Source organism: Psittacula echo (genome assembly GCF_963264785.1).
Source record: "Psittacula echo genome assembly, chromosome: 10".
Classification (NCBI taxonomy): Eukaryota; Metazoa; Chordata; class Aves; order Psittaciformes; family Psittacidae; genus Psittacula; species Psittacula echo.
The window spans coordinates 8,852,700-8,880,457 of record NC_137741.1 but is presented as its reverse complement, the minus strand read 5'-3'; the positions used below and the strand labels follow the sequence as shown (position 1 = coordinate 8,880,457).

General features: G+C 37.9%; 3 protein-coding genes across 7 annotated transcripts in view; 1 reads left to right on the top strand and 2 right to left on the bottom strand.

Annotated features, from left to right (window-relative positions):
- PIGB (phosphatidylinositol glycan anchor biosynthesis class B) overlaps positions 1–2,967 on the top strand; it is a gene marked incomplete at its 5' end in the record, with an annotated part of 8,524 nt that extends 5,557 nt beyond the window's left edge. Inside the window, 3 exons of the mRNA XM_080626012.1 lie at positions 803–1,013; positions 1,745–1,925; positions 2,473–2,967. Coding sequence (XP_080482138.1) covers positions 803–1,013; positions 1,745–1,925; positions 2,473–2,604 — 524 coding nt within the window. The 3' untranslated portion in view covers positions 2,605–2,967. The remainder of the gene's footprint in view (positions 1–802; positions 1,014–1,744; positions 1,926–2,472) is intronic.
- RAB27A (RAB27A, member RAS oncogene family) overlaps positions 1–3,713 on the bottom strand; it is a 46,569-nt gene extending 42,856 nt beyond the window's left edge. Inside the window, exon 1 of the mRNA XM_080626015.1 lies at positions 3,622–3,713. The gene's annotated coding sequence lies outside the window, so the exon portion shown is untranslated. The remainder of the gene's footprint in view (positions 1–3,621) is intronic.
- CCPG1 (cell cycle progression 1) lies at positions 2,623–27,758 on the bottom strand. 5 transcript variants are annotated; one of them, XM_080626009.1, is made up of 10 exons: positions 27,525–27,758; positions 22,902–22,973; positions 18,947–19,061; positions 17,911–17,990; positions 17,513–17,720; positions 16,404–16,499; positions 11,631–11,885; positions 8,798–8,919; positions 5,695–7,103; positions 2,623–3,710 (listed from the first exon to the last, which is right to left on the bottom strand). In XM_080626009.1, the coding sequence occupies exons 2-10, from the start codon at positions 22,959–22,961 to the stop codon at positions 3,530–3,532; spliced, it is 2,526 nt and encodes an 841-aa protein (XP_080482135.1). In that variant the 5' UTR covers positions 22,962–22,973; positions 27,525–27,758; the 3' UTR covers positions 2,623–3,529. The 5 variants fall into 5 exon arrangements, with proteins under 5 accessions (XP_080482135.1, XP_080482133.1, XP_080482132.1 ...); XM_080626007.1 differs by having other exon boundaries at positions 27,621–27,755; XM_080626006.1 differs by having other exon boundaries at positions 27,301–27,667.

Below are 27,758 nucleotides of genomic sequence, written 5' to 3'. Positions count from 1 at the left end.
CTTCTGAAACAGGCCTATTCTAACTTGTTTCTGTGATTCAGTAAAGGTGGTCATGGGGCTAGGCTGCATAAAATATTTTTATCTCCTAATACTGACAAGTACATGACTTGATGAGTGTTTCCACACTGGCTGCAACATGAAGCTGCCTTCTGTGCCAGATTCATCTAAGTTGTGGTTGTGAGAAACAGGTTTATACAGCTATCTCCCACCAGAAGAAATGTCTCACCCTGTTATTGGCTCCTTCAAGAAAAGTGGGGACGAAAGGGCAGGGATGAGAGATGGGAAAAGATAGAGGGGTAAGCTTTTCCAGGGATAGTAGCCTAAAAACAAATAACAATAAGAAAATGCTGTAGCTTTCAGCATGTTGGAAAGGAAGACCACCACAGCCATACCAAAGCACATGTAGTTGCCATTTATTCTGGCTCTACTTGGACAAGAGTGAATCAGAACACATCAGTAAGTCAACACATATAATTCATCCAAACTACTGAATGGACTACTTTTCCCCACAAGAAATGTAAGCTCTAAAGAGACAAAGCACTGGCTTTGAAATCATACTTCTGTACTTCAAAAAACAGGTATGGGCTTAACATTTACACTGTTAAATCCAATAGTTAATAAAGGCAAAGTCTAACCTTTGAATTCCCATTCAAAAAGCAAAGACCAAGAACACTATTAAATTACCTCAAAGCAAGGTATTTTGTTACCAACCAAGTAATGGTTTTCTAATAAGTTATGGTACTTTCAAAAATATTGTGTGGAACTGTATTTCTTTCTAAAACCTTCTCAAATGTTTCTATAGGATATTCCTTGAAACACTTGAAAGCATGGAAGAAATCTGCAGCAAGTTTCCTGCTTTTATCAAACTTAGTCCCAGCCCTGTACACAGGCTTGATTCACCAGCGAGGCCCTCTTGATGTTATGAGCCACATACAGCAACTCTGTAATAACTCTTACCAGTCCCAAGCTTTTGTCTTCTTCATGATGCCGTGCCACTCTACTCCGTTTTACAGGTATTAAAATAGTTAACAGTGTACTATATTAAAATCCACACGTTTGAGCAGAAATCAAGGTGTTTTTTTTCCTAAGGATAGACCTATACAGGAAGTTTTAATTTTTCATACAGCTAATATAGAATGAATAGGGGAAATAGGCCAAATGCTTATACCACAGAATAAAATTTAGTATCTAAGCTGTATTCGGCTTTTGTAAAATAGCTTTGTATGAGGATATACAGTTAGTCTTATGACTTCTGAAAGTAATTCATACTGCTTCATTTATCTGTAGCAAAGCTAAAGAGTAATTGTTACAATCAATCTGTTAACTTTACTTCTGCTGCTAGAGAGTAATGTAATTACAACATGCAATGACCAAGGTCATTATTCCAAAAAGTTTGTAATAGATCTTGGCAAGTAAACAAATGTTAAAGCAGATACAAACAGTGAAGTTGGTACGGAAAAGTACCTTTACAAGAAACTGATGTTATGCAGATGGTATTTTTATTATGATAAATCTGCTTTCTTTGAACTTCTAATAACATAGTCACAACAGTTTAGAGGTGAATCCACTTGTTCTACTTTTGCTTTCATATGACGTACAGAGGGAAGAAAATGGGACTCTCGGGTAAAAAAACCCTAATTATTTGATTTTGGCTTTGACTGAGGTATCTTTAAGTGATGAGTCACTTCAAATCTTAGATATTGGTCAGTTTATCCTGAAGTGTTTGTTTTGTTTGTCTCTCTAGTCATGTTCACTGTCCTCTAAAAATGAGATTCCTTCAGTGTCCCCCAGACCTAACTGGAAATGCGAGCTATATTGATGAAGCAGATGTATTTTACTCTGATCCACTTGGTTGGCTTAATAAGGAGTTTTACAATGATACGTTATTACCCAGTCACTTGATCTTCTTCAGTGTGCTAGAACAGGTAAGATAACTGCAAAATCAAACTAGTTTTAATGTCAAGATACAAAATAAATTAGGGAGGAGTTACAGTTAAGTTTTTTGGAAACTGCTATCCACAGCTTTTTATAACAGCTTAAATTAAAACTAAACCCTCTAGTCCATAGTACAGGTATCATTCCAGCAATACATATACTTCACATTCATGTATGCAGTCTCCTCTGTGCTATGTCTAGATGCCATAAAGTAATGTTTTGCATAATTCTTCTCAGGCCATATTAAACCAAATTTGCAGTCTGTTCCCAGATCCATGCACTTTTAACTAAGCAACAATGTCAAGCAAAAATGCCTGCAGTTAGACTACCTTTTCCCCTCAGTTCAATGGTGTCTAAATTTCCACACTGGATAGGATCAGTCAGGATTGGTACCTCTTTTTCTAGCAGTGTTTCCTAAAATAAAGGATAAAACTTCCAGGACAGTTGAATTGATAATTTCAGAGGAGTCTGGAACACTATTCTGATGCTTCCAACTGTGCTTTCTGACTGTGGAAACCAATGTATGTTCATTTACAGGAAATATCATCATTTCTAGCTTTAAGGGGCTATGAGAAAACAGCCACAGTCTTTCACACTCACATTCCTCAAGGACGAGTTGGAAGCCACATCTACATCTACAGGAAAAACACTGAAGTGAATCACACCTGAAGATCTGTTTCTAGACTTAAGACCAAATGTGATCAGTTTTGTGTAGCAGTACTATGCTTAGAAGATGTTGTACGTCAGAAGGGAGAGCGTAGTGAGTCTGATACCGGGTAAGTCCAATGGGGAAGTCTGATCAGGCAGTCATTGCCCGTCCAGAAACACATAAACGTGTTCCTGAAGGCAACTACAGTAGTAGTGTGGCAGGGTGGGGCTATTGACCTACATCATAACACTGGAAAACATTAGTAAGACCAAAGTTACCGTATGACTATTTAAGCAATAAAAAAATCAGACAAGACTGGACCATTTTTATAGCACTGTACAGCTATGCTAGGTTGTTTTATAAATAAACACTTCTACCCACAATGTCTCTTTATTTTGTTCTACAATATGCAGATAGGCAAGACATTTCAAGTGCTTAAATCAGCAAGCTGATTAGGATGCAGCACAGCAAATTCTTCACAATTCAACAGGCTCTTGAACATACCCCCCCCCAAAGACAAGAAGCAAGTGTAAGATTACAAAACACTAACAAATACATTACCATAATGTAGCCATAATGAAGACCTATTTTTTGAAGGATGAGATGAAGTTAGTATATCAAACACTGGAGTTAATTATTGGTACATTATGCATGACTCAAGCTTGAACTACACTAATGGAATGCAATTAAGCATATTTTTCACACACAAGTCACTGCATGCCTAACTTCTGGAACAATGCTGCTGGCACCCAACTATCGCTTCCAAAGAACAGTTAAAGCAACAGTACAGAATATGCAAAGTGGAAAGCCTGACTTCAGCCTTTTAACAAAAATTTGTAAAAATCAAATTATTTAGAGAAAAGAACTTGCATCTTGCTGCTTTGTTGAAAACAATTAGTTTCTGGAGAGGATGTAAATTCTAATTTCATTTTTACCATAAATTACTCAGTATTTGGGATCAAAGGGTAATTGCCCCAATTCTATTTCAAGATTTGCCATGTGTCTTCCATTAGTGCGACCATGTTTTTGCCATTTACCTTCTCTTTTATTACGGTGGTGGTACTTCTGAGCTTGTTTTTCATATCTGGAATTTTCAGTTTGTATATAAGAAGGCCTTTTAGGTCGACTGCAAGAAGTAAACAAAAGCTTATTACCACTCTTACAGAAAGCATCTCTAAAAGCATTTTGAAACACAGTTACATTGTCAAGACCAGCTTTTAACATGCTGAGTATGACTGAAAACCCCCTAAAATTAGTATCAAAGTAGTCCTTTCTCTTGTAAGCAAAAGGGGGGGGGGGGTGGTATTTGTTTGTTGAAATCATCAATAAGGTGGTACATTTAAAAGAAATCCTTTCTTGAAAGAAAAATGCTCTGTAGCTGCTTGCCCAAAGTTCTTTTTAGAATAAAGCCAGGTAAGCAGCTGTTTGATTGCCCCTTCTGTGATGCTTGAGTAAGGTCTCAATCTGTTTTTCAGTTGCTCTACTATATTCTGCTCTATAAAAATAATGAAAAACTTCAGAAACCCTCAGGGAAGCAGGCTTTATGTACCATGGGCACTTTAGAGGTTTTAATGTACAATAACTACATTTATACAGAGAGAGGGGGCACTGACAAAATACTGATGCTTACTGTTGCAGTTTTTGATGTAAACAGTGCAATTATACTACATGCTGTTACCATGTGACCAGCATCCCTAGCCTTCTGCTAAGCTAAATTAAGACTTTTCATCCTCAGCGTCACACAAACATCTGTATAATGCTATCAGGAAATGAGTAAGTTCTGTTTTTCTGCAAACTGAATTAAAATGCTCAAAATTTAAGTATTAATTAAAAACAAAGTTCATTTTAGTGATAAAATAGAAGTATTCAGACTATAAATAAAAACAAAACTTACACCATATGTTTGCCAAAACTACACATTAGAAAGGCTACCTGGTGGCTGATAATAGGAGTATCATCCTCATGGTTGACGTTTTAACAAGAGAAAGTACTACCTGACACTTAGTAACCCCAAAGTGGTTAAATGTTCATTTTATGCTGCAATAAACGCATGAAGTAGTAAGTCCAGAAGAGAAACCTGACTCAGGAGCTGCACCTTGATCTAAATACGCTTTGCACTGAATGCCAGCACAGGGAAAAGTCCTATTATGTCTACAAGGACAACTTCTTGTGTGTTATACATTAGTTGCCTGATCTTACCTGATCAGAATAAACAGTAGCACAAGAGACTATATAGCCAATTTTGTAATAGCAATGATATTAAAAGCCACATAAAACATACACAGGTGTTCCAGAAAGAGCAAGTTCCACACAATGTATTACGGCTGCTTGCTTAATTTTCTTTCACCAAAGTCGACGCAGTAGGAGTCTACCACATCTAGCTCCACTGGGCCAGCCAGGCAGCACATCACAGCTGCTCTGTAGAAGCCCTGAGAATACCATTAAATATGGCAAAGTAATGTAGGAACCAATTCATGGCAAGGACCTTTGTAAGCAAGTCTGAAAAAAATTTAGTTAGGGTCAGAATCTGAACTAAAGCCTACCATTTGAGTACCTCTGCTCTGAGCACACAGACTCAGTATTACAGTAAGCTGTAACAGAGTAGTGAAATTCCTCAAAAGCCAGCAAGGAGCATCCCTGCCAGAACGGGACTTTGAGACTGCTCAAATATATCCCAAAACCTTGTCATTCAGTGAAGGACAACAAGGAAGTCCTAGTTAATGCTTCTTCTGAGATAGTTATTCAATCCATCAGACAAGCAATCATAGCTGTTCAATCTCAAGTAATCCCACTTGCAGTTACCAGGTTTTCTGAAAACCTCAATAGAAATACTAGTGTTGCATACAGTGAATCTGTAGTGCCTCCCAGACTAACATCCCACACACAAGATTTATAAGGTACTACAGATCCACTTAATAAACACAATCTAGTATTTCTACTGAGCCCTTCAGAAAGTCTTCTAGCATGTGTATATGTGTATGCGCACAGACACACATGCAAGCTACAAGATACATACCCACCAGAAGACTGCCTATTAGGAAAGAGACACTAGTTGACTTTACAAAGACTACTTAATTGTGTTAACAAGTTCAGGAAACATGGAAACAAACCTGGGTCCATACTGGGGTGAATTATCATAATGAAAGTAGTATCTGTAGATGTATTTGTCCAAATCCTCAAAAACCTTTTCATTATTATTTTGGTATTCCTTCATATCTTCCAGGTAATCCTTGACATCATTAACAAAATCAGTGAAGAGCATCTGGTCATGTATAAATACCCCATTATGAAAAAACTTATCGATGAAATTTTCTAGTTCTCTCCAGTGATGGAAGTTATGTACAACTTGTTGCAAATACTTTTTCATTAGCCGATTAAATTCATCCACCCTGATAGGATCTGATACTCTGTTAAAGAGACTAATGAATTCTTGATGAGCACATTCAAAAATACCGGAGCAGCCCTTTAGGCCAAACTGTTGTTTTCTATTGCACAAAGGATCATTGATACATTTCTGTGAATCTGTATCTTTTTCAAATGTTGTAAAATGATGTTTTCTTCCATCTCTGAATTCTTTTGCCACGTTAGGTCCCCTGTAATGCATGTGCTTCGGATTCTCATAAGAGGTATGTTCTCGATAAAAAGTTCGAGCTTTCTTGTTTGCCTCATGTCTTCTATCATTTGACTTCTTCTCCTTTTCATCAAAGATGTTTTTTGTGGTATCTTTGAAGTGCCTGAATGTAGACTTGACAGAATCAGAGAATTTTTTCAGGTTTTCTTTCACTGCTTCTTTAGCCTGCTTAATCTTTTCTTTATGGTGTCTTACAAACTCTTTAGTGGAATTTTTCATAGCATCAAAAGTTTCCTTAACTGAACCAAAAAATGATTCCTTTGATTTCTTTTTAGTCTTACTTTGCCCCTTAGCACCTTTCTTTTGTCCCTTTTCATACATTTCTTGTTTTTCAGTTTGGTCTTTGGCTTCAACATACAGCTTCTCCCACAGGTCAGAGCGTTGCTGCTCAAAGTTTAGTTTTTTTTCTAGTTCTACTAGTCGTCCTCGCAGAGCTTCTATTTCTTGATTTTCTCTTAATGTATCATCATCTTCATTAGCATTGTCAGGTGTTTGACGAGAACTTAACTGTTCCAGTTCTTTTTTTAGAGCTTCTGTAACATGACGTTCTTTGTCCAGTTCTCTCCTTAACATCTGTGCCTCTGCAAAGAGCGTTTCCTTTTGCCTAAGAAAGTTGTGGTTTCTTTGCTTTTCCTCTTCTAAATGTTCCCTTAGTTTTTGATTTTCCATTACAATAGACTCCGTGCTAGTACCTTTATCTTCTAAGTTTCTAATTTGTTGTCTTAGCTTCCTTAATTCTTCCTGAAGTGAGGCTAAAGCTTTTTCTTCCTTCTCTAGAGATTCTCTTAAGTGCTGATTTTCTGCAGCAAGACTTTTTTTTTGAGATTCAAAGGATTTCTTCTCCACCTCAGTAGATGACAAACATGTGGCAAAATCTCCCTTGAGTGACTAATAACAAGCAAAAAGAAACAAGCACAAATACTACAATTAGAATTGTTACAATTTCAGGTAGAAAGATGAAAGACCAAGTGTCCTGGTTTCAGCTGTAACAGTTACTTTTCTCCTTCCTCGTAGCTGGTGCAGCCCGGTGTTTTGGCTTTAGTCTGAGAACAATGCTGATAACACACCAATGTTTTAGTTGTTGCTTACAGTAACGCTTACTCTGATCAAGGACTTTTCAATCTCTCATGCTCTGCCATTGAGAAGGGGTACAAGAAGCTGGGAGGAAGCAGACAGGACACCTGACCCAAACTAGCCAAAGGGATATTCCATATCACAGCACATCATGCCCGGTATATAAACTAGGGGGGGGAGTTATCTGGGGGAACGGCAGATAACTGCTCCAGTCAGGCTGGGTATCAGTCAGCGGGTCGTGAGCAATTGTACTGTGCATCACTCATGTTTATTGCTGTTTTCCTTTCCCCTTACAGTCTTATATTCTCTCCCCTTGTTATTTCCCTTATCATCATTAGTAGTAGTAGTAGTTTTGTATTATACTTTAGTTATTGGACTGTTCTTATCTCAACCCATGGTGTTTACATTCCTTTGATTTTCTCCTCCCCACACCGCCTGGATGGGGAAGGGGTGGGGATGTGAGCAAACGGCTGCATGGTGCTGAACTCTGGTTTGGTTTAAACCATGACACCAAGCTAGTCCAGGCAGAGTTTACTTGTCATTTTGGATGCAGTGACACATGTTGCAGCAAGATGCAAAAACAGAGCTAGCTTGTTTATCTTGGATATGCAGACAAACACTTTCTTGGCAACAAAGACCATGTGAGAGGCTTCCCCTTCTAACCAGAGGTCATCATCCCTTGCTTGCATTGATTTAACTAGGTAAAGGATAGTAAACTAGGTACATGAATTGTAACATCCTAAAAGGAAATTAAAATGTGCCTGTTTGATTTTTGTTGATTTATGTTCAGCAAACTGGGTTTACAGATTACAAACCAAATTATATTAGCAGAAGCAAGGCTATTGAGCAGTTGGGACTGAAATTCAGGAAGCAATTTTGAATCAAATTTGTTGTTGAAGACAGGCGTTCATGTAACAATATCCTAACTCAAAAGGATCTCCCCAGACTCTTTGACATCCTTGACAAACTCTCAGACTAAACAGATTGAATTATATATGGATGCTGCTATCAACAACATAAATGAAAAAACACTCAAACCGCACACACACACACACACACACAAAGCACTCTCTAATCTTCTCTCTGGGTAATCTAATAGTAAAATACTAAGACAGTACAGGTCAAGTATTTAAAAAAAAAAAGATAACCCTTGACAATTAAAAAGCAAATTATAAACTTGTAACAGTTTTTTACCAGTCTGTTCTACTTCAGCTGTCTTCATTAATGACAACCTGGCATTATGTCATAGGAAAAGAGACAACTTCTGTGTCTGAATAGCTCCCAGACTATATACATAAACCCAGTATGTTTAAACACATTCCAGCAACAAATTTGATCAAAATAAAAAAATCTTTGTCAAGAATTCAGGGGAAAGAAAAATTACATTGTCAGAAAGAACTTGCTATAGAAAAATATGCAATGGATTTGTGTGACAAATTCATTTCACTTAGTGTAAGATACAGACATGAGAGAATAACCCAGTAGCTTTCAGTTAAACTCATACCTACCCCCACTTTATGATACCCTTTATCTCCTTGCTCTTGTTGGCACTGGTAAAGGTCCTCTTTCATGTCTTTTAATTCACGTGTCTTTGTCACCAGCTGCTGACGTTTCTGGACCTGTATTGTACCTACAAAGATAAAAAACCTTTTCTTGATAGTCTGACTTGCATTAAGCAGTTAAAAGGAACCGCTGAACCCAAACTTCATTTTCTCTGCAAATTCAAACGCATTCTTACTTTGCAATTTCTGCCCAGTACTTACTAGCAACTGTTTAGTTGCAACAAAATAGACTATAAACCCAGATTGTTACGTATTGATTCTGTTTCTCCCAGAGATAAACGATTTCTCAAACAGACCCAAAAAATTCGCTATTACACTTTCTTTTCTCTGATGACAGCAAATGAAGGAATTTTGGAACACTACATAGAAATAAGTTAGATACAACACAAAAGAAGTTATTGTAGGAAAGGATACATGCAACTTTTCTGTCATTTTTTAGTAATGTGCAAGCCAACCAGGATAAAAGGGAGACCATTAGTCCATGCATTATCCACTTCAGAACTACAACATTTACTGTTAAGTTACATGAATGAGAGGACATTAGCACAGTATTTAAATTTCCATGCAGAAACACAGTTATTACACACTGCTTACAAGGCAGGAAGTATTTGCAGGCCCTGTTTTGTCATTCTTGTAATGAGTGAAGGCTAAAGAGTAAGTAAATATCTTATTTTTCAATTGTCAGATAAAGGCTGAGACATAGTTTTTTGGAAAAGATCTCTTCCTTGTACTAGCCACCAATTTTTTCCATCAAGTAAAACTTATTTACTGGTACTTTTTTACCTATCCACATATTCTGTAAATCCTAACACTAATGCAGTTTCTATTTCTTTGCTTTAAAGATTCTCTTGAATTGACCCTACAAAAGACGGCAACAGCAAGGTTTAGGTATTTCTTTCAAAACCAGTGCAGCATATGCAGAGTTCTATCTCTGTATTTAAAGGCAGGGGGATGTATTATTAAACAGAAAAAAATCTATAATTACTATTACACCAAGGAATTTTTTGTGCTCTAAATTTCTATTTAATGTATTGTCAAGTATGAACTTAAAAATAGACAGTGCTCTACTAAACCAGCTGAACCCTGGTTCAGCTAAGGGAAAGCAACGTTTTTGCAGCACTGATTTTTTTTAAGTTTACAGAGTCCTAATAAACTCTGTGAGCACAAATCCTTGTGTAAGTGAATTTGAGTATGCCGACAGTAAATTTGATTTCCGTATTTATGTTTTATAGATACCTCTGAAGAATTCCATAGATCCTAAGAACCTGAAGACTGCATCTGAAGAATCATTTAGTTCATTAGAGTTCATGTTAACAGGAGCCTGAATTACAGAAAAACACTTGAAACTGTTTCTCTCCTTATCAATAATCCTAACTGGTACATACAGCAAGACATTAAAGCAAAAAAGACATCAGGCAACACAGAGTATCAAAGACACTGAAAATGCATGTAATGAGGTACCATCCCTCACTAACTGGTTTGTGTTCCCAGCTGGTACTCCAAGTCACAGTACCCTTTAGGTTTTGTAAGTAATCTATCCAAATCCCCAGCAATACAGCAATGTTCCCTTTTTCAGATCTTGGTTAAATAAAAAAAGAAGTATCTTTTCCATAGGGAGACATTTTTCTGGCAAGGGCTTCCTAACTTTAGCTTTTCCATTTACCTCTGCTTCTAGCATGTCAATAGACATTAGTGTTTACATCAGCTACTAGCTGCAACTGCTACATAGTATTTTACATGACTGGATTAGTCATTCCTACAATCCTGCATATACTTGTAATTCCTAAGAATTGATTTTTTTTTTTTTTTTTAATATAAGTATGCATACATACATGGATGCATGTGTACACATACACACTATTTATAAAGTAAATCTGAATGCAAACACAGCATCCACTCATGACTTACCTTCAGGTTTACCTAAGAAAAAAAAGTGCCAAGTGAAAATTAGTATAAATCTCAAATGTCAAAATTTAGACCCCTAACAATTAGCCATAATCAAATGCAGTTACAATCATATTCCCAGTTTCAAACTGAATCACAAGTCTTAGGAAGGCACACTTCCATATAAAACTAAATCTACTTAGGAAATATCACTGTTGAAAATAAATGCCCTCTAAAATTTTTATCATTACACAGGCATCTTAGAAGATCAGGATTCCACTACATAGATTTAGGTCTGGAATGAGTTCTGTTGTTTTGTTAAATGTAGTAACAACCTGTGTAATGCTCAACTTTAGGCAACGCACCGAACACAGAAAAATTGCTGCTCTCCAGCATTCCCTAAACCACTCTGGAATTGCAAAGACAACTACAGCATATTTTTCTCAAACAGAGAGAGAAAAATAGTGATACTATGGACTCTCGTAAAAAATATGCCTTGCTTTTTATGGTACATTTACCAATGAGTACATATAGGGCAGAAGCCTGAAATAACTCTCTGAATGCTGTTACGAATAGTAAAGCACTATCCCAAATTTATTTCAAAAGGAAAGACGGAAAAATGAAGGGTACACACTGCAGCATGAGAACAGTAAGGAATTTCCGTCTGGAAGGGCAACCAAAATTAATTTATTTACTTTAATTTTAAATTAGCATATATTAAATATAACTGCACTGCTGAAGGGCCTCTCTATATTATCCATACATTTGGCAGTTGCTTTTTCTCTTTTTTAGGTTTCGACTGTTAGCAGAGAACACTGAAAAACCAGAGTCACAATAAAATGGTATTTTTTACATTAGATGTTAATTCTGTGTATTTTGTTTTCTATAAACTCACCATAGAAGTGTCCAAAGCCCATGCTGATTGCAATCACCAAAGCCAGTATGATGCATCTGTTAAGGCCACTACTGAACTGGCGTTTGTGCTGCTCTTCCCCAGGAGGTTCAGACTCTGGTTCAGCAGGTGACCCCTCCTCAGCCTCGGAGCTGGGGATCAGCCTCTTCTTAGCCCGACGTTTTCGTACTGTGGGACTGGACTGATTGCTCGTTTCATCACTACTTGATTCATCATTGCTAGCCTGAGACGAAAAAACTGAAAACCAGAACAAAACATGCTTCAAAATGCATTAATTGTTGCTTTAAAAAAATCAATTTGAGTACCAAAATCCATCATATTTATGCAACATCTATTTGGAATTTATCTTAGAGAACATTAATAAAACAAAAATTGTCAATGTAATATTTTATGCTGGCTATTATGCAAGGAATGCTTGATGTCCACAGTTAAAAATTCATTTTTTCAAAGGAAAAGACAGAGAATCAAGAAATCATGAGCAAAAATCTGTGTGGTATTTCCCCATACTGTACCATTCACTCATTAGAAAATGTTTCTTTCAGACAATCCTGCCTCATACACTGTCTCTGCAAATTCTTGTGAAGTAAAAAGGTTAAGAATTCTGATTTCATTTTCTTACAGATTTTGTGACTGAACTATTTAATAATGAAAGAGCAACATAAAGGCTTGCTAAAAGAAAGCCTCCTAAGAAGCTATAGACATGGCTTTCTTATATTCTCTCAAAAAAAATCCTTCTGTGATCTACATGCAGCTGCAGACAAAATTCCATTAAAGTTCCATTAATGCAGGTATTATAAATACCCAAAGGTTTGTATTGCACATTTATTTAAACATGTAAATTTGTTTACTTTTAATATCTACCATATACTACCTGCAAACATCTTTACCCACCTTTCAAAAAAGCCATTTTCAACTACTGCTGCTCAGGAAAGGAACCACCCAGGTGCTTCTGTGTCTGTCCCTTCCTAAGGAGGGAGCTCACCAAGCCACTCTCCATTTATCAGCAGTCCTGGTCTAGTGGGCAGGTCCCAGGGGACTGGAGGTTGGCCAGCATGAGGTCTCTCTACAAAAAGGGCAGGAGGGAAGACCCCAAAACCTTCAGCCCTGTCAGCCTGACCTCAGCGCTGGGGAAGGTCATGGAGAAGATCATCCTAAATGAGGTCACACAGCATGTGAGGTTTGAAAACCAGGAGATCAGGCCCAGTCAGTACAGATTCATGAAGGGCTGGACCAACTTGTTCTTCTACAACAAGGTGTCCCACTTGGTTAATAAGCGAAAGGCTGTGGACATTGTCTATTTGAACTTCAGTAAAGCATTTGACACTGTCTTCTACAGCATTCTCCTGGAGAAACTGTCTGCTCATGGCCTGGGCATAGGTGTGTTCTTTGCTAGGTTAAAAACTGGCTGGATGGCAGAGCCCAAAGAGTAGTGATAAATGGTGTCACAACTAGTTGGCGACTCGTTGCTAGTGGTGTCCCTCAGGGCTCAGTGTTAGTGCCAGTGTTTTTTAATGTATTTATTGATTATCTGGACAAGGGGATCAAACACACCCTCATTAAATTTGCAGATGACACCAAGTTGATTGTGAGTGTTAATCTGCTGGAGCATAGGAAGGCTCTGCAAAGCCAGACAGGCTGGATCCATGGGCTGCAGCCAATGGTATGAGGTTCAACAGGCAAAGTGCTGGGTCCTGCATCTGGGCTGCAATTACTCCTTGCAATGCTACAGGCTTGGGGAAGAGTGGCTGGAAAGCTGCTCATGGAAAAGGATCTGCTGCTGACTTACAGAGCTGAACATGAGCCAGCTTGTGCCCAAGCAACCAAGAAGGCCAATGCCACCCTGTCCTGTATCAGCAATAGTGTGCCCAGCAGGGCCAAGGAAGCAATCATCCCTGTTTACTTGGCATCTGTTTACTGATCCTGTGTTCAGTTCTGACTCCCTCACTACAAGAGAGACATTGAGGTGCTGTAGCAGGTCCAGAGAAGGACAAAGAAGCTGGGAAAAGATCTGGAGCAAAAGTCTGATACAGAACGGCTGAGGGAACCGGGGTTGTTTAGCCTGGAGAAGAGAAGGCTCAGAAGGGACCTTATCACTCTACAACTACCTGAAAGGAGGATGGAGAAAGGAGGTGGCTGGTCTCTTTTCCCAAGTAACAAGTGATGGGACAAGAGGAAAGGGTCTCAAGCTGCACCAGAGGAGATTTAGACTGGATATTAGGAAAAATTTCTTAACCAAAAGGGTGGTCAGGCATTGGAACAGGCTGCGCAGGGCAGTGGTGGAATCACTGATCTTAAAGTATTCAGAAACCATGTACAGATGAGGCACTTAGTGACATGGTTTAGTGGTGACTTGGCAGTCTCGGGGTGAAGGTTGGACTTCATGATCTTAAAGGTCTTTTCCAACCTAGCTGATGGTATGATACGATTCTAACAGTCTGAATCCGAAACACTTTCATTACCTACCAATTTTGGAAGGCTGAATTGGCCAAGATTTAAGATAAGACCCAATTCTAACCATAAAAAAAAACCTCTTCTATTCTTTTTGTAAAACGTTGTTTATAATACCATTTGTACGATCACATTCCTATAGCCCAAAAGCCATGTATTCTAGCTGGGAAAATAATAACAGAGCTGTAATTGCTTCTTGTTTAGTGGTACAAATGCCTGCTGCATGTACTGTAAATAAATGTATATAATCCAGTATGTAAGTAATGATTACTTAATCTCTCTCTTTTGAAAGTATTACTTTCAAGAGTAAGGCAAATATCCAGGGGAAGCAGTAGCAGGGTGAAAAAGCAGCTTTCAAATATCTGTGTTCATGTACCTAATTCACATGCCCAAAATAGATTCAGTGTGATCAATGAAGCCTCCAGCACATGACAAAGTGCTAGTGCTCAGACACTAAATTTGATGCCCACAATTACATAATGCTAATGCCCCTTCTAGATATACGGTTGTTCATTCTCATCCCAGAGATCATCACTCAAATGTAGAAATACAAATACAGAGTTACTGTCCTTGAACATTTCACAACTGAAAATCATTTGTTTGAGCAAAGCCATGCACATACCACTGAACAGACAAGAATGCCAAGCAGTGCTGGCCATTATCTATAAAAACCATTACCATCTCAGATCCTTCACTTAAAATAAATTCCAACTTAATAGAAGTGATTGCATCAACCCCAGAAAAGATTACCGATTAGTATCTGGAATACACATCTGATTTCTGACTCCAGGGACAAGAAACATGTCACATAATGAAAGATAACTTCCCCTCCTATGAAAATAATCCACTTTAGTCAGTCAGTCAAACCACACTGACCAAGCAGACACTGCAATAAAGATAAATCATTTTAACCACTAATTGACATGCAGGTTGTTTAAACAAATTTATATAGCTTGGCAGATAAGGACAGTATTTTAGAATCAGTCATTGAAGCAGATGCATACTTCCTCAACCCTGCACAATGAAGACAAGCATTCTGAAATTAGTCAGGAGAGAGGTATTTAGAATTTACTAGAATGCAGATGTCAGACATTATAAAAGATTATTCAGGACATACGTAGTAAGTGAAGATGTTACCATCACTTACTGGGGTTTTTTAGGGATTTTTCAACAACCAAAGAAGCTTACACACATGGAATACAAAAGTGGTTAAACAACAAGCTGCTTCTAGCCAAATGGAAAAATCTTTTGATATACACTGGACAACAAAGAATAGGAAAGGAGGAAAAAAACCCCAGACAATCAGAAAGCAAAGAGAAAAAGCTGTAAGACACTTAGAGCCATTCAAAAGCACTTACTGGCAAGCTGTCAACACCATTACACTTTCAGGCAAGAATGACACTGCCTTACAGCTGCTGTGAGAATTCAGTACAAAGCTGCACCCTCTAACATTCACAGGATGAAAAGGGGTATAAATGAAACAAAGTGTGACCACAATAGCAGTGCAAAACTTCTAGCTTCTGCTATGACTTTGCAGTGTCAGATCTACACTAGAAACCACATGAAGTAACAATGTCAGTGATCAGTTTGTCTTTCTGACATTTCTGCACAGACACAACTCAAGCCTAGATGCAGTTTATTTCAGCATATGAGAGCTTCTTCTAGTTAACTTTATTCATGAAGAAATATTAAAACATTCCTGTTTGCACGGTGAAGACAGCCTAAGGAGGAACTGGTTTGCAATTAAAAGTTTTAGTATCTATATAAGGAAATTCTGAAGCTCATCCTTTTCCAACTCAACAGAAAACTCAACAAACAGTGAATGGCAAAGATTTTCATCACCAAAAAAGTCGCATGAAAACTTTGACTGCTAAAACTCTGGCATTTAAAACAAATGCAAAAGTACTCCAGCCATTTTCTGTAATACATGGTCAATCAAATGCACAGCATTAAAGACCAGGCTGAAATCAGCTTCAGTGAGGAGGAAGAAATTCTTTTTGGCAGTCACACAGATTTGGAATCCAACAAGAACCATTCATTTAAAACAGTCAAGCACACATATTAAAATGTATTACAAAGCTTACTGATGCCCATTCCAAATCTATATGCAAGTCTAACAATTTTCAAAAAAGCAAATAAAACACCGGCAGCTTAGCCAAATCCTTCAATGAGGACCGGCTTTTCGCATTTGTTTGGAATATCACTACTACAAGATCAAGTCAGATTGCTACTGTTAATTTTAAGAACACTTCATGCAAGCCATAAGCAATCAGCTTTACACAAGCTGATCTGATTTAATCACACCACCTTGGAAAGGAAGACTGCGAGACACATGCTCTTTCACCTCATTTCCCCATCCCCTTACACAATCAGGAATCTTCCTCAGCTCCTCCAGCCAACTGACTTTAGTGTACAAGAACATGGGGGAAAAAGTAAAAAAAAAAAACATTTTTAGAATTCTGTCCTAAAAGAAAAGTCAATAAATTTTAAATTCAAAATGAAGTTAAATCTTCCAGAAGACTAAGAAGGTGACAGCTTTGCTGTGAATCATCACTCGTCGTATTTAGATGCTAAGCTGTCATTTTCTGATTCAAATGGATACTATACAGACAGATAAACGTTTAACAATGTTCTATTCTACTTCTAAAATAAAACAGTATTTTAAGAAAAGTCCTGCTCTTGTAATAAACTCACTTTGAAAACCAAAAATCACTAACATAAAAGTATTATAGAGAATAAAGAGAACAGAAAAGATTAAAAATAAGCAGCAAAACAGAATTAAAAAGGAAGATTAGAGAACTAGAGAAGGGTAACACAAGAGTAAGTATTTTTGTTTGGGTTTGTTGGGTTTTTTCTTGGGTTTAATTGGCCAAATATTCTTATCCTTCCTCCTGAACACAATGCATTGTATATTTCTGCCAAGTACTGTGAGAATCTTAAAAAATATATATACACTCTTCGTAGCTATGAAGGTAAGAAAAGGTTTTTGTAGTCATGCTGCTATTAGTCCTCATGGCCCCAAAAGTCAGTTCTCTCTCAGCTGCTAGTTATTTATGTCAGCTCTGTAAAAGCCTTTAAAATTGCCAAGAGAAAACCTACAATTACTCTATGAACTAAAAGTAATTTTAATTCTCAAAAATATGCTAGCAATTTACTTTAAAATAGCAAGCACTTATCAGGAGAGAATGCTTTCAAATAAACAGGCTGCAGACATACCTTTGGACAAAGGTTCAGATTTAGGGTAACTAAAGTTCTTCTAGACACTGCAAATACTTGGACATGTACTCAACAAGACTGATTATCTTTTCGCCTCTCCACACAGAGAAGGTTCCCTAAGCAAAGACTGCTTTGGTTTGGTTTGGTTTTTTCCTGGTGACATTTTTGCACACAGTTGCTTAGTAATTTATTGTCCTTACCAGTTTCTAGATGGGAAAATGCATACTGACTGCTAGAGGAGGAACCCATGTTAAAATCCTCTGAACTTCGAGCTTCTTCACCATCAGCTGGAGCTTCCTCCTGACTTTGAGTTTCTTCTGATTTTGGAGCTTCAAGTGTAACAATGTCAGAATCATCACTAATAGTTCCAATGCCAGAGCCATCATCAGGGATTTTTTCTTTATTTCCCTAGGGAAATGGGCAATGTAAAAAATACTCAGATACATACAACAAAATAATCTTGAAAAATAGCACGAATTCTCAATGGTTTAAAAAAAAAAAAAGGAAAATCTGTATCTTTATTTTAATGCCTCCAAAACATTGCTTGGTATTGTCACATGGGGCTTACAGAAGCTTTTGACAACATAATGCAATTTACCTCTGGAACTATTTGAGTTTCCTCAAAAGCAGAAAGAGTATTATCTACCACTGGTATCTCTTCATCATTGCTGCACTGAGCTATATGAAGAGGAAAAAACAAACAAACATGGGATTAAAACCAGTGACCACAAATTATGCCCACTCCTATATAATATAAAAATGTGTACAATTGTGGCAGATTTCTATTATCTGGTCATATGAGGGAAGTTTTTTCTACAAATACACTAAATCTCACTTTTAATAACTCTCTAACAAAAATTAGAGTCCAATTTGTCATTACACAATACAGCGGTTTGGAGAATACTTGAATTCAAATGCTCATACTGATCATAATGCAAGTAACCTCTAAATGAAATGCAGAGTTAGGTAAAAACCAACACTGTACTCTAAGCGACACCACAGTACATCCATATGCTAGGATAATAAAAATATTTTCCGGACAGTCACTGGAGTTTGATTGTCTAGTCCTATTTGTACAAAGAAAGATTATGAATCTGGAAACACGGCCCAGCTCAAATTTAGTCAACTGCACACTGAACCTGTCACGTCTGTGTTCTCATGCCAACATTAAAAAATTTAGTATCAAATTTAGTAATTAAAGTGGAAGGATTTTCACTTTATTAATATGCACCAGACTTAGACTTCCAACTCGATAAACGCTAACATAGCACATTTTTTTAGGTGTAGAATCATTGATGGCTCCTTCCAAATTACTCTTATTTGATCTATGATATTATTAAGGAATATCTCTTCTATCAACAGCAGTTCTATAAACTATCTTCCAGCAACACCAGTGCATACTGTTCTATAACACATCTAAAGTATTGACAAAATGAAAGACTAATTCTACTAATTTCATCTATTTCAAGAAAAAAATACTTTTATAGAGCTGATGACTGATTATTTTCCACACCTCTGATGAAGCAAGCACTCTTGACAGAGGCCTACAAACCCTATTAAAAATACCAATTTTGTGCCAATGCTACAACAGATACTTACCTGTATTTTGGAACTACTCCTCTTTTATATCTTACCTTGCAAATCAATTGGTTGCTCCTCTTCTTGCAAAGAAACGTATTCTTCTGAAACAAACTCATGGTTATCATTTGTGCTTCCACTTTCTGAAGTCACTGTCTCTACGTCAGAACCCTGGAGTTGAAGAGTTTTAAATGAACATCACAAATTTCCATCAGTAAAGCAGAAGGAAAGGGTTACAAAGAAAACAGAACTCTAATAATAAAACCAGAAGAGTAATATCCTTTAAAATTGAAGACTTTAAGCAAAGAAAACAAGAGAAATATCAAGTAATCAGCTAGAGGGAAACAACTGTTGGTGTGTTATGACCATGACTGAAAAAAGGCAGAGAAGGACAATGGGGGGGGGGGGGAAATAAGGAAAATTAGCCATCAGTTAACAACTATGCTGAGTATTTTAAATAACTATTTCCCAGTAGCTTTATTAGATCTACTTATTAAATAGAATTTAGAGAAATGGGATATTTTGAATATGGGATCTAATTCTTGCACACATGTCCATGTATTGTATGCAAACACATACACCCTCCCCAAAATGGAACTTCCAAGAGTGCCACCATGTACTCTACTAAGTACAACCACCAGGAAAATCGTCTCAATTCCTGTTGGCAAATTTGAATGGCTTTTTTAACAGGACATCTCTGACACCAGGAAAACAAACATTTATAGAATCTCTAAATTGGATTTCTGTCTTTAATCCAGAAAGGAGCCACAGCTATTAGTCAGCTGCCAGCCAGCAACAACCCCAGAGCAAAACAGGCACTGAAAATACACAATGCTTGAAGACTGCAGGGTCCTAAAGGTAACCAGTATGGTTGGCAAATCTAAATATTTAATTTTCATATTGTAATTTTTGTTTAGAAGAACTGATGGAACACAAGTAAGGTTAGTAGAAAAGTACAAACATGCAAAATGTAACTGAAAAATACAAAGTCACTCTGATCCATAAATAACTAGAGCTGTTTTTGTAAACAGAGGGAGTTATTTTTGCCACAGCAGGTGTGAAATTACAGCAGTAGTAATACTTCCAGATCAGTTTCAGGACTCAAGCAAACACATATGATTTTAAGAGGAGACTGTACTTGAGGAAGAACAGATACCTCAAAAAGCTACATAAGATATATTCTACAACCACATTAAAGCCTTTTTAAAAGGCTTCAAAAGCTAACTCCTTTAGCAATCTGAAATACACTTTGTATCTTTTGACTATGTATTACAATTTTAATTGCAAATGTTCCGCAGAAATTCGCCACTCAATTATAAGTAACCTATTAAAATCTGACTGAGATCTCAGGAAAGAAAACGCGAAGTTAAATACTAAATGCTAAATACTTAAAAGAAAAAAAAAAAGGGGGAAAAAAAGGAAAAAAAAAAAGGAAAAAAAAAGGAAAGGGAAAAAAAAGGAAAGGAATAAAAAAGGAAAGGAAAAAAAAGGAAAGGAAAAAAAAAGGAAAGGAAAAAAAAGGAAAGGAAAAAAAAGGAAAGGAAAAAAAAGGAAAGGAAAAAAAAGGAAAGGAAAAAAAAGGAAAGGAAAAAAAAGGAAAGGAAAAAAAAGGAAAGGAAAAAAAAAGGAAAGGAAAAAAAAAGGAAAAAAAAAAATTTTTACTACACCCACACCTCAGCCCAGATCTGTAGAGATGCAAAAATCCTCAGGACTACAGGGGAAAAGTATATTGGAGGTCCACACTAAGAGCTCCTGAGCCACTTCAGCCTGACTTGCTCACTGCTAGGGAAAAGTAACATAAAACATTAATTTTATCTAACTTCAAGGGTCAACACCTGAGCAAATTGTTGAAGACACCTTTACAATCAATACAGTGAGTAAAGTCAAGACAGCAAGTCATTTCATCAAATAGAAGTGTTGATCTTAGCAGAAGAATTACTGCTCTCTAGACTCCATGGGCTGTATTGATTTAATCTGTACAATGCAAACTTAGAGACCACCATCAGATTCACACACTTCGCCTGTAGACATCTATGCAACAACAGAGCCCATCCCAACAGACCTTTAATTGTTCACTTTTTTCCTCTTGTTTCAAGCTTTATTCTACTAGGAATTAAAAGTTACTTTTGTTTTAATAAAGCCATTGTCACTTTATACAGCTAGTCAAACTTCAGAAGGTAGGAAACACAAACACTCAAATTAAATTAGGGCTATACAGAAACAACAGTGACTTTATAGAAGTACGCCTAATAAATGAAGCTATGGCAGAGCTCAAAAGACGGACAGAAACACAACTGAAGCCATACAAATTTGACAGAGCTCCACACATGAACTGAACAGGTCTTAAAAAGACAAGAATTTTGAACCAAGAACAGATTTTTGCCTTTCACAGAGCCTGCTCGCTCTTTCCACTTGCTGTCACACAATCTACCATCACAACTTCTTTACACAGTAATCAGATTGCTTTTGTATATTTCATTATGAAAGATATCTCTCCAGTGATAGTTTGCCCAATGGGGAAAAAAAACTCCAAAACATTCCCTTAGCTGCTGCCACTAGCTCAGTCCTGCACTGCCATATCAATTCCTCCTCCACAAGGTGCCAACATCCAGGTTATTTCTACATATTTTATGCCTTGCGCTCTCCTGCCTGCACAACAGGGTCAAGGAAACCCAGAACTACATGAATTGCATGAATTGCACAGAACTTGTGTGAAAAGCTGCTGTGAGTCCCTGGAAAACACAAAAAGTCACTTCAAAACTCAGTCTTTCTTAAAAAAAAAATCTCTTAGCACCTCTGAGCCTTTCAGGCTGTTACAGTTTTCAAGACCCTTCAAGCATAAGTATGGCAAATCCTCAGTAATCAGCGTTTGAAGCTCTGAGAGGGCTCATTCCTGACCTTACAGTACAGGTGTGAGGAGAGTTGCCCTGCCCTTCCACCACCTTAATTTCTCAATAAATCTAATGAAATGTTGGCATTCCTTCACTCACTGTAGCTTCCGCCAGACTCCACCTGAGGCAAGAAAGCCTGGGAAAACCAGTATTGTGGGTATGGAATACATAATTACATACTCTCTGTAACATAACCTTCTCTAAGGGATTGCCGACCAGTCTTTGCAATGCCATTTATTTCTGGAGACCCCAGACCCTCTAAACTCCCCATATCTTTCCTCCTCAATGCAGAACAGCATTCCACACATACGAAAGTGCTTGAAATCATGCAAGTAAGACCCAGTAGGTCTGTGTGCATCTTTCTCCAGACTGCATATGCATTCTGCAAGCAGACTGAGGCAATACAAAAGATTAGAGGCAGCACATCTCACAGATGTCTTTATGCCAGTCCTCAGCCTCCTGACCTCAGACGCTCAACTTAAACGACAGAGACCGTTGCAGTCACGAACAAAAGCAGCTCGTTATGTGCAAACTATAGCACTCACATGAGCCTTCAAAATGCTGCCTTCTAATATTCTAGCCCTTGTGCATAAACTTGTCTTTATCCTATTTTTAACTAATAGGACAGACAGAATGTAAGGACAGAGGCCTGCTCCTAAACAGCACCTGTTGAAGCTAGGACTAGATACCTCAGTGGTAGAAAAGACTTGAAGAAGCCATGGAATCAGTTCCCTTCTGCACAAGATATTTTTCCTGCCCACTATTCCCAATACTTTTGGTTTTTTTGGGGGGTGGGTAGGGTGGATGGAAAAGAAGAAATATATTAGCAGCAACAGACAAGCTACACAGAACAACGTTTTCAGGAAAGATGAAACAGAGGAGATCATCTCACTAAAATTCTATCAATTCTTTAAAGTAAAACCTTTGTAGAAGAAAATTCTTTTCAATAACACAATTTACAGCAGCTATAGTAAAGGATGCACATTTCTGAACAGTAGCTTTCTTATTTATAAACCTCTCTTCTATACTCTCTCGATATGTAAAACCTATATAGTTGAAATATTTTACTGCATATGGCTAGTCTTAAACTGACAGAACTTATTAATTTGAAATTGAGTACCTCATGGTTGATGACAGTCCAGCCACAAGATGAATCACTGTCACTCGAATTTTCAGACATTTTCAAAGCACACTGCAAGTAAAAGTAGATTCTTTCAACATGCAACACATAGAATTTCACTGCTCTCAAGGAAAAAAGAGAAAACAGAAGAACCCAAATCATGACATTACAGCAGAACCACACTGATTCACAAACTGTTACTCTGGAATTGAAAAAGAAAAACGTTAGAAAGAAAAATATATTCTTTTGTACATGTTTCCTATTACATTTTTTATATTTGAAGCAAATGGCTTTGCTAGGTACATGCCTATTCTGGCCAGCCAAAATAGCTCTTAGACTAGCTGAAACCACACACAAACACAAGGCTAGCAAAAAAAAAAAAAAATCTACAATCAAATTTAAAATGTGTCTGTAGCATCATTGTTGAAGACACGTTTCAGCAGGTGCAGTTATTCTGAACTGTTATGTGCACAAAAACTACAGCTTAGTCAAGAAAACCATACTGGAGTTTTTTGAGAAGACACAAAATAGGATTTTTGGAACCAATTCTCTTCAACTACCAGCAAAACAATGTTTTATGTTTCTTTCACTCCTTTCAAGTATTCTCAAACACAGTTATTGATTCTCAAGGAAATTCAGAGAGTACCTTGGGAGTACAAAAACAGAACAAAAAATAATGAAGAACCAATTTCACTTGTTACAATACTACTGGATGACTTGGCTGGTTACTTTCAGAAGAGAGCTGTATGGCTGCAGCTGCTTGTTTATTCTTTTCTCCTGTACCAGGAATACAGAGTATTCACTATTGTTACATGTTCTGATTATTTTTTAAAGTTCTTAAATAACAGAAAGACTTTAAAAAGAAACTTAATGCATTTCCTATAATTAAAATTTAAATATATTGAATTGTTAAATAAAATTTACTATGGATTTATCTTGGGAAAAAAGAAATTCTGAAAAGTAGAACAATTTCCAATCCATTGTGTGCTATGCTATACATCCTATGTCACAAAACAGCAAAAGAAATCATGGTTCATTAAAGATTCTATAAAATGATGATTATGTTGACAAAACAGATTGTTCTGGGACCTTCAGACATCTGCTTTATTTCCCACACCAGCTTACTTCTAGTGAGGGCACAGAGAAAAGCACCTATTTGTTTAAATTTATGTACGCTCTACTTCATTATCAATCTTGTTTGTTAACACAGAAAACATACACAAGCCTTGGATAAGAACATCTACATATGCTGATGTGGCTAGAAACCTGCACGACAAAATATAAAACTTCCAATTCCATTTAGGTTTCCTACAAAACACAGTAAATATTTGTCTCATGTCTTTACATTATGGTACTTAACTGTATGTTTTTCTAACATGACACTTTTTCCCCATCAACTTCAACTAATATATTTGGAGCTCCTCTGTAAAAAAGGCAAATGACAATCATAACAGTTTATAAAGCAAAAATATTCACTAATAATCAACATAGGTACCAATATCAGAGAAACTACATTTCCATTCATTATAAAGGGCTACTTTGAATTTGGTTGTCATTTTCCTTTAGATCTTTTTCTTTCTTCATTAGTGCTTTTCCTCGAATCTCAGCTAGGGAACACCAGGAGAGGGGTGGCGCTTTGCTTCGGGTTATTTGAGGTTTTTTAAAAAACATATTGTGTTCAATAATCTTTTTTTTTTTTTAATCATACTTCTTCAATCTTCAAAATAACAAGTGCCCAAACGGCAAAGACTGCATTCCAGAGCTCCCATGAGACGATAACATCTGCTTGCTGTCATCAAATGATGTTGCATTTGACTAGGTGTTCAGCAGCAGCATTCCTTTCAGAGGAAGGTAACAGCCAGCACCAGCATTTGCTACCTATCAGAAACATGTCTGGCTATATTGCCAAAACTGCACTGCTGATCTAAAATCAGCTTTGCAGAATTCTCTTTGGTATAAAAACATGCCCATTGAATTATTCTACAGTTCAGTGAACACAGCGATCATAAGAGCAGCAAATTTACTGTCACTGAAAAACAAGCTTTCTGCATAACCACAGAAAATGCAGTCTGGGGCAAACATAGAACAGGCAGCCCCCTAGCCCTTACTAGTGAGTCTGATCTCCACTGAGGAAGAAATTCAGGCTGTGGCTTCATAACATGGCAAATCCAGTTTTGGTGCATCTCAGTGCTAGACGAAAAACAATGAAGTCACATAATGCAAATCCTTTAACAGAAAATAAATAAATGAATCTGTTGATACAACTGCATTTACAAATTTTGGAAGGGCAAGTTTTACCAGCAGACCCTGTGCTGGAGATTGCACTGTCAGTCTTCCGCCAGCTAACTCAGCATTTCATCATAGGCCTTGGCTAACTCAACATAAATGCTATCGTGTTCTCCTTCTCCATCCAGATCACAGACTGACAGACAGACAAGTAACCTAGCATCATTAAAACCAATTCTACTCAATACACAACCTTGACCTCAGGCTTCATGAAGCATTAAACATTCGTCTTCCCTTCCCAAACAAAAGCTTCAGGACCTCACTATGTAGGCATCAGCATAATGAAAAAAAATTTAAAAACCCCAGAGGAACACACAAACAATGATAATTTTCCATTACTTGCTGGCCTTCATAAATTGCCTCAAAAGTCACTTATCTTTTATTCAACCAGAATGTCACACTAATACTGCATATCTAACTTTATACAGATGATCAATCTGCAAAATAGAAAAGTTTTTCATATCAAGAATGCAATAAAAAAAGAATAATTACAAAAACATTGAGAACTGCTAAATTTACCAAATTTATTGACAGATAGCACAGCATCTGTGCTATCCAACTCCAGGGCAACTACAGGGTCACTACATTCCTGTAAGCACATTCAGCAAATATACATGTGTAAAACAGTTACCAAAAGCCGAGCATTTTTTTAATTAGAAATAATTTGCTATAAAAGGGTTAAACAGACTAAAAGGCTTTAATAAAAAAAAAAAAAAAACCACCTAGGTACAGTGTTCCTAAATTTCAATCATCAGCTAAACAGCTTATTTCTGCAAAAGATTAATAACACACACAGAGCCAGAACTAAAGCTGAGGTCACATCCAATCCCTTAAGTAAAACAAAATACAGAAGACTAATCTGAACCCAGTGACTAAACTGAGCTCAGAACAAAATCTTCACCAGCTTGTATTCGCCACCACCAGATGACAAAGACCAACTAAGACCCTGTGTGCTTCTCCCGTCAGCCAAAGGTGCTGGATACATTGGCACTGTCTTTAAAAATAAAGCCTTGGGCAGGAATCAATAAGACACAAACCTGCAAACTTCCTAACAAATCCAGATGATCCTAATGGGTTGTAGTCCAACAACAGCAGGGATAAGTGGAGGATACAATAGGGTATTTCACATCTCCCGTGCATCAGGCCAAGCCAGAAGGAAAGATTGAAATACAAAAAAAACCTCCCACCCCCTATACACACAGCTCCACTGGTTTGGCTCCTCACTGGATACCTTCATTACCTCTATTTTTCAAAAGAAAGTGACAGTTCAACTTCTATACCCCAGTTTGAACTGCAAAGCTGATCCTAGGCCCATGAATGTCCCACACTGTCAGTGACATGGCCTCTTACATTTCTATAGGCAAAATAAATATCCATTACATTCAGAGTTCGACCTTTATGTAGTGGGGGGAGGGAGCAGGGAATCAGAGCTACTTTCCTAACCTCAGTGAAATGCAAACCAGAAGCATGAGATGTAAAAGCTTACAGCCATATGGACTGTTGATAATGTTATCCCATATATCTATATAAAAATAAATATGAGATACCACATCCTGCTTATCTATTCTGAAGCAGAATAAATACCAGTTGCAGAAAGAATAACCATTCCAGTCTAAACAAATCCCTAAGTTCTTCCATCTTAGTAGAGGATTTCCTAGACTAAAACAATTTCAGTGAGCACTGACAAAGATGAATAACAAGGCAGTGATAGGAATCAGTGTTCTCTAGAGCTTGCCGTGCTGTCATTCCAAGTAAAAACTCAGTTCTCTCCTACAGTGGCTTCTTTGTTGCACAGCAGAAATAAACATGTTATAGTGGTACTATACTTTGGGGTTTTTATGCAAGTTTTTATTTCTACTGAGCAATATAATTTCTTCCCAAAGTAACATTTTTCTCCTCCACGACCATATTTAGCAACCCATAAAGACTATTTCCTTGCTGTGATCTCCAGCAAATGTGACTTCTAAAGCCAACCCGCCTCAAAGCCGGGCAGCCAGCCCCTTCTCACCGTTACTTCCCTCGCACAGGTGTTACTGCGTCACACCTGAGACGGAAAGCGGCGCGGTGCCGGAGTAGTTAAAGCAACAGTAACAAGGTTTATGAAACACAACACCTTGCATCAGCCGGAGGCACAGAGACAGATGACGGAAGCGAAGGAAGTTGGCAAATGCCAGCGCTCAGGGCCAGGGCCGGCGCGGTGCTGAACGCCCCTCGCGGAGCTCGTTCGGCCGCTCCACAGCGCCCGGTTACTTGTTCCCCGCGACCAACACCGGCTGTCCCAGCCCCGATCCCAGCACTCCCGAGCTTTGCCCCGCTCCAGGCAGCCCCTCCACACACCGGTCCGCCGCGCACCGACGCCAAGCCAGGCCGGGCCGGGCCGGGCGGCCGCAGCCCACCGCTGGGCCGGTCGGGTCCCGCCGCGCCGCCGCCTACCTGAGCGCGGCGCCGAGCGGGGCCCGGCACAGACGAGGGGCCGCGGCCGCCAGTGACGCCGTCAAAAACAGCACCCGGCCCGCGCGGGACGGCGCCTGCGCGCGGCGGCGCCTCAGCACCCTGGCGAGCGTAGTCCGC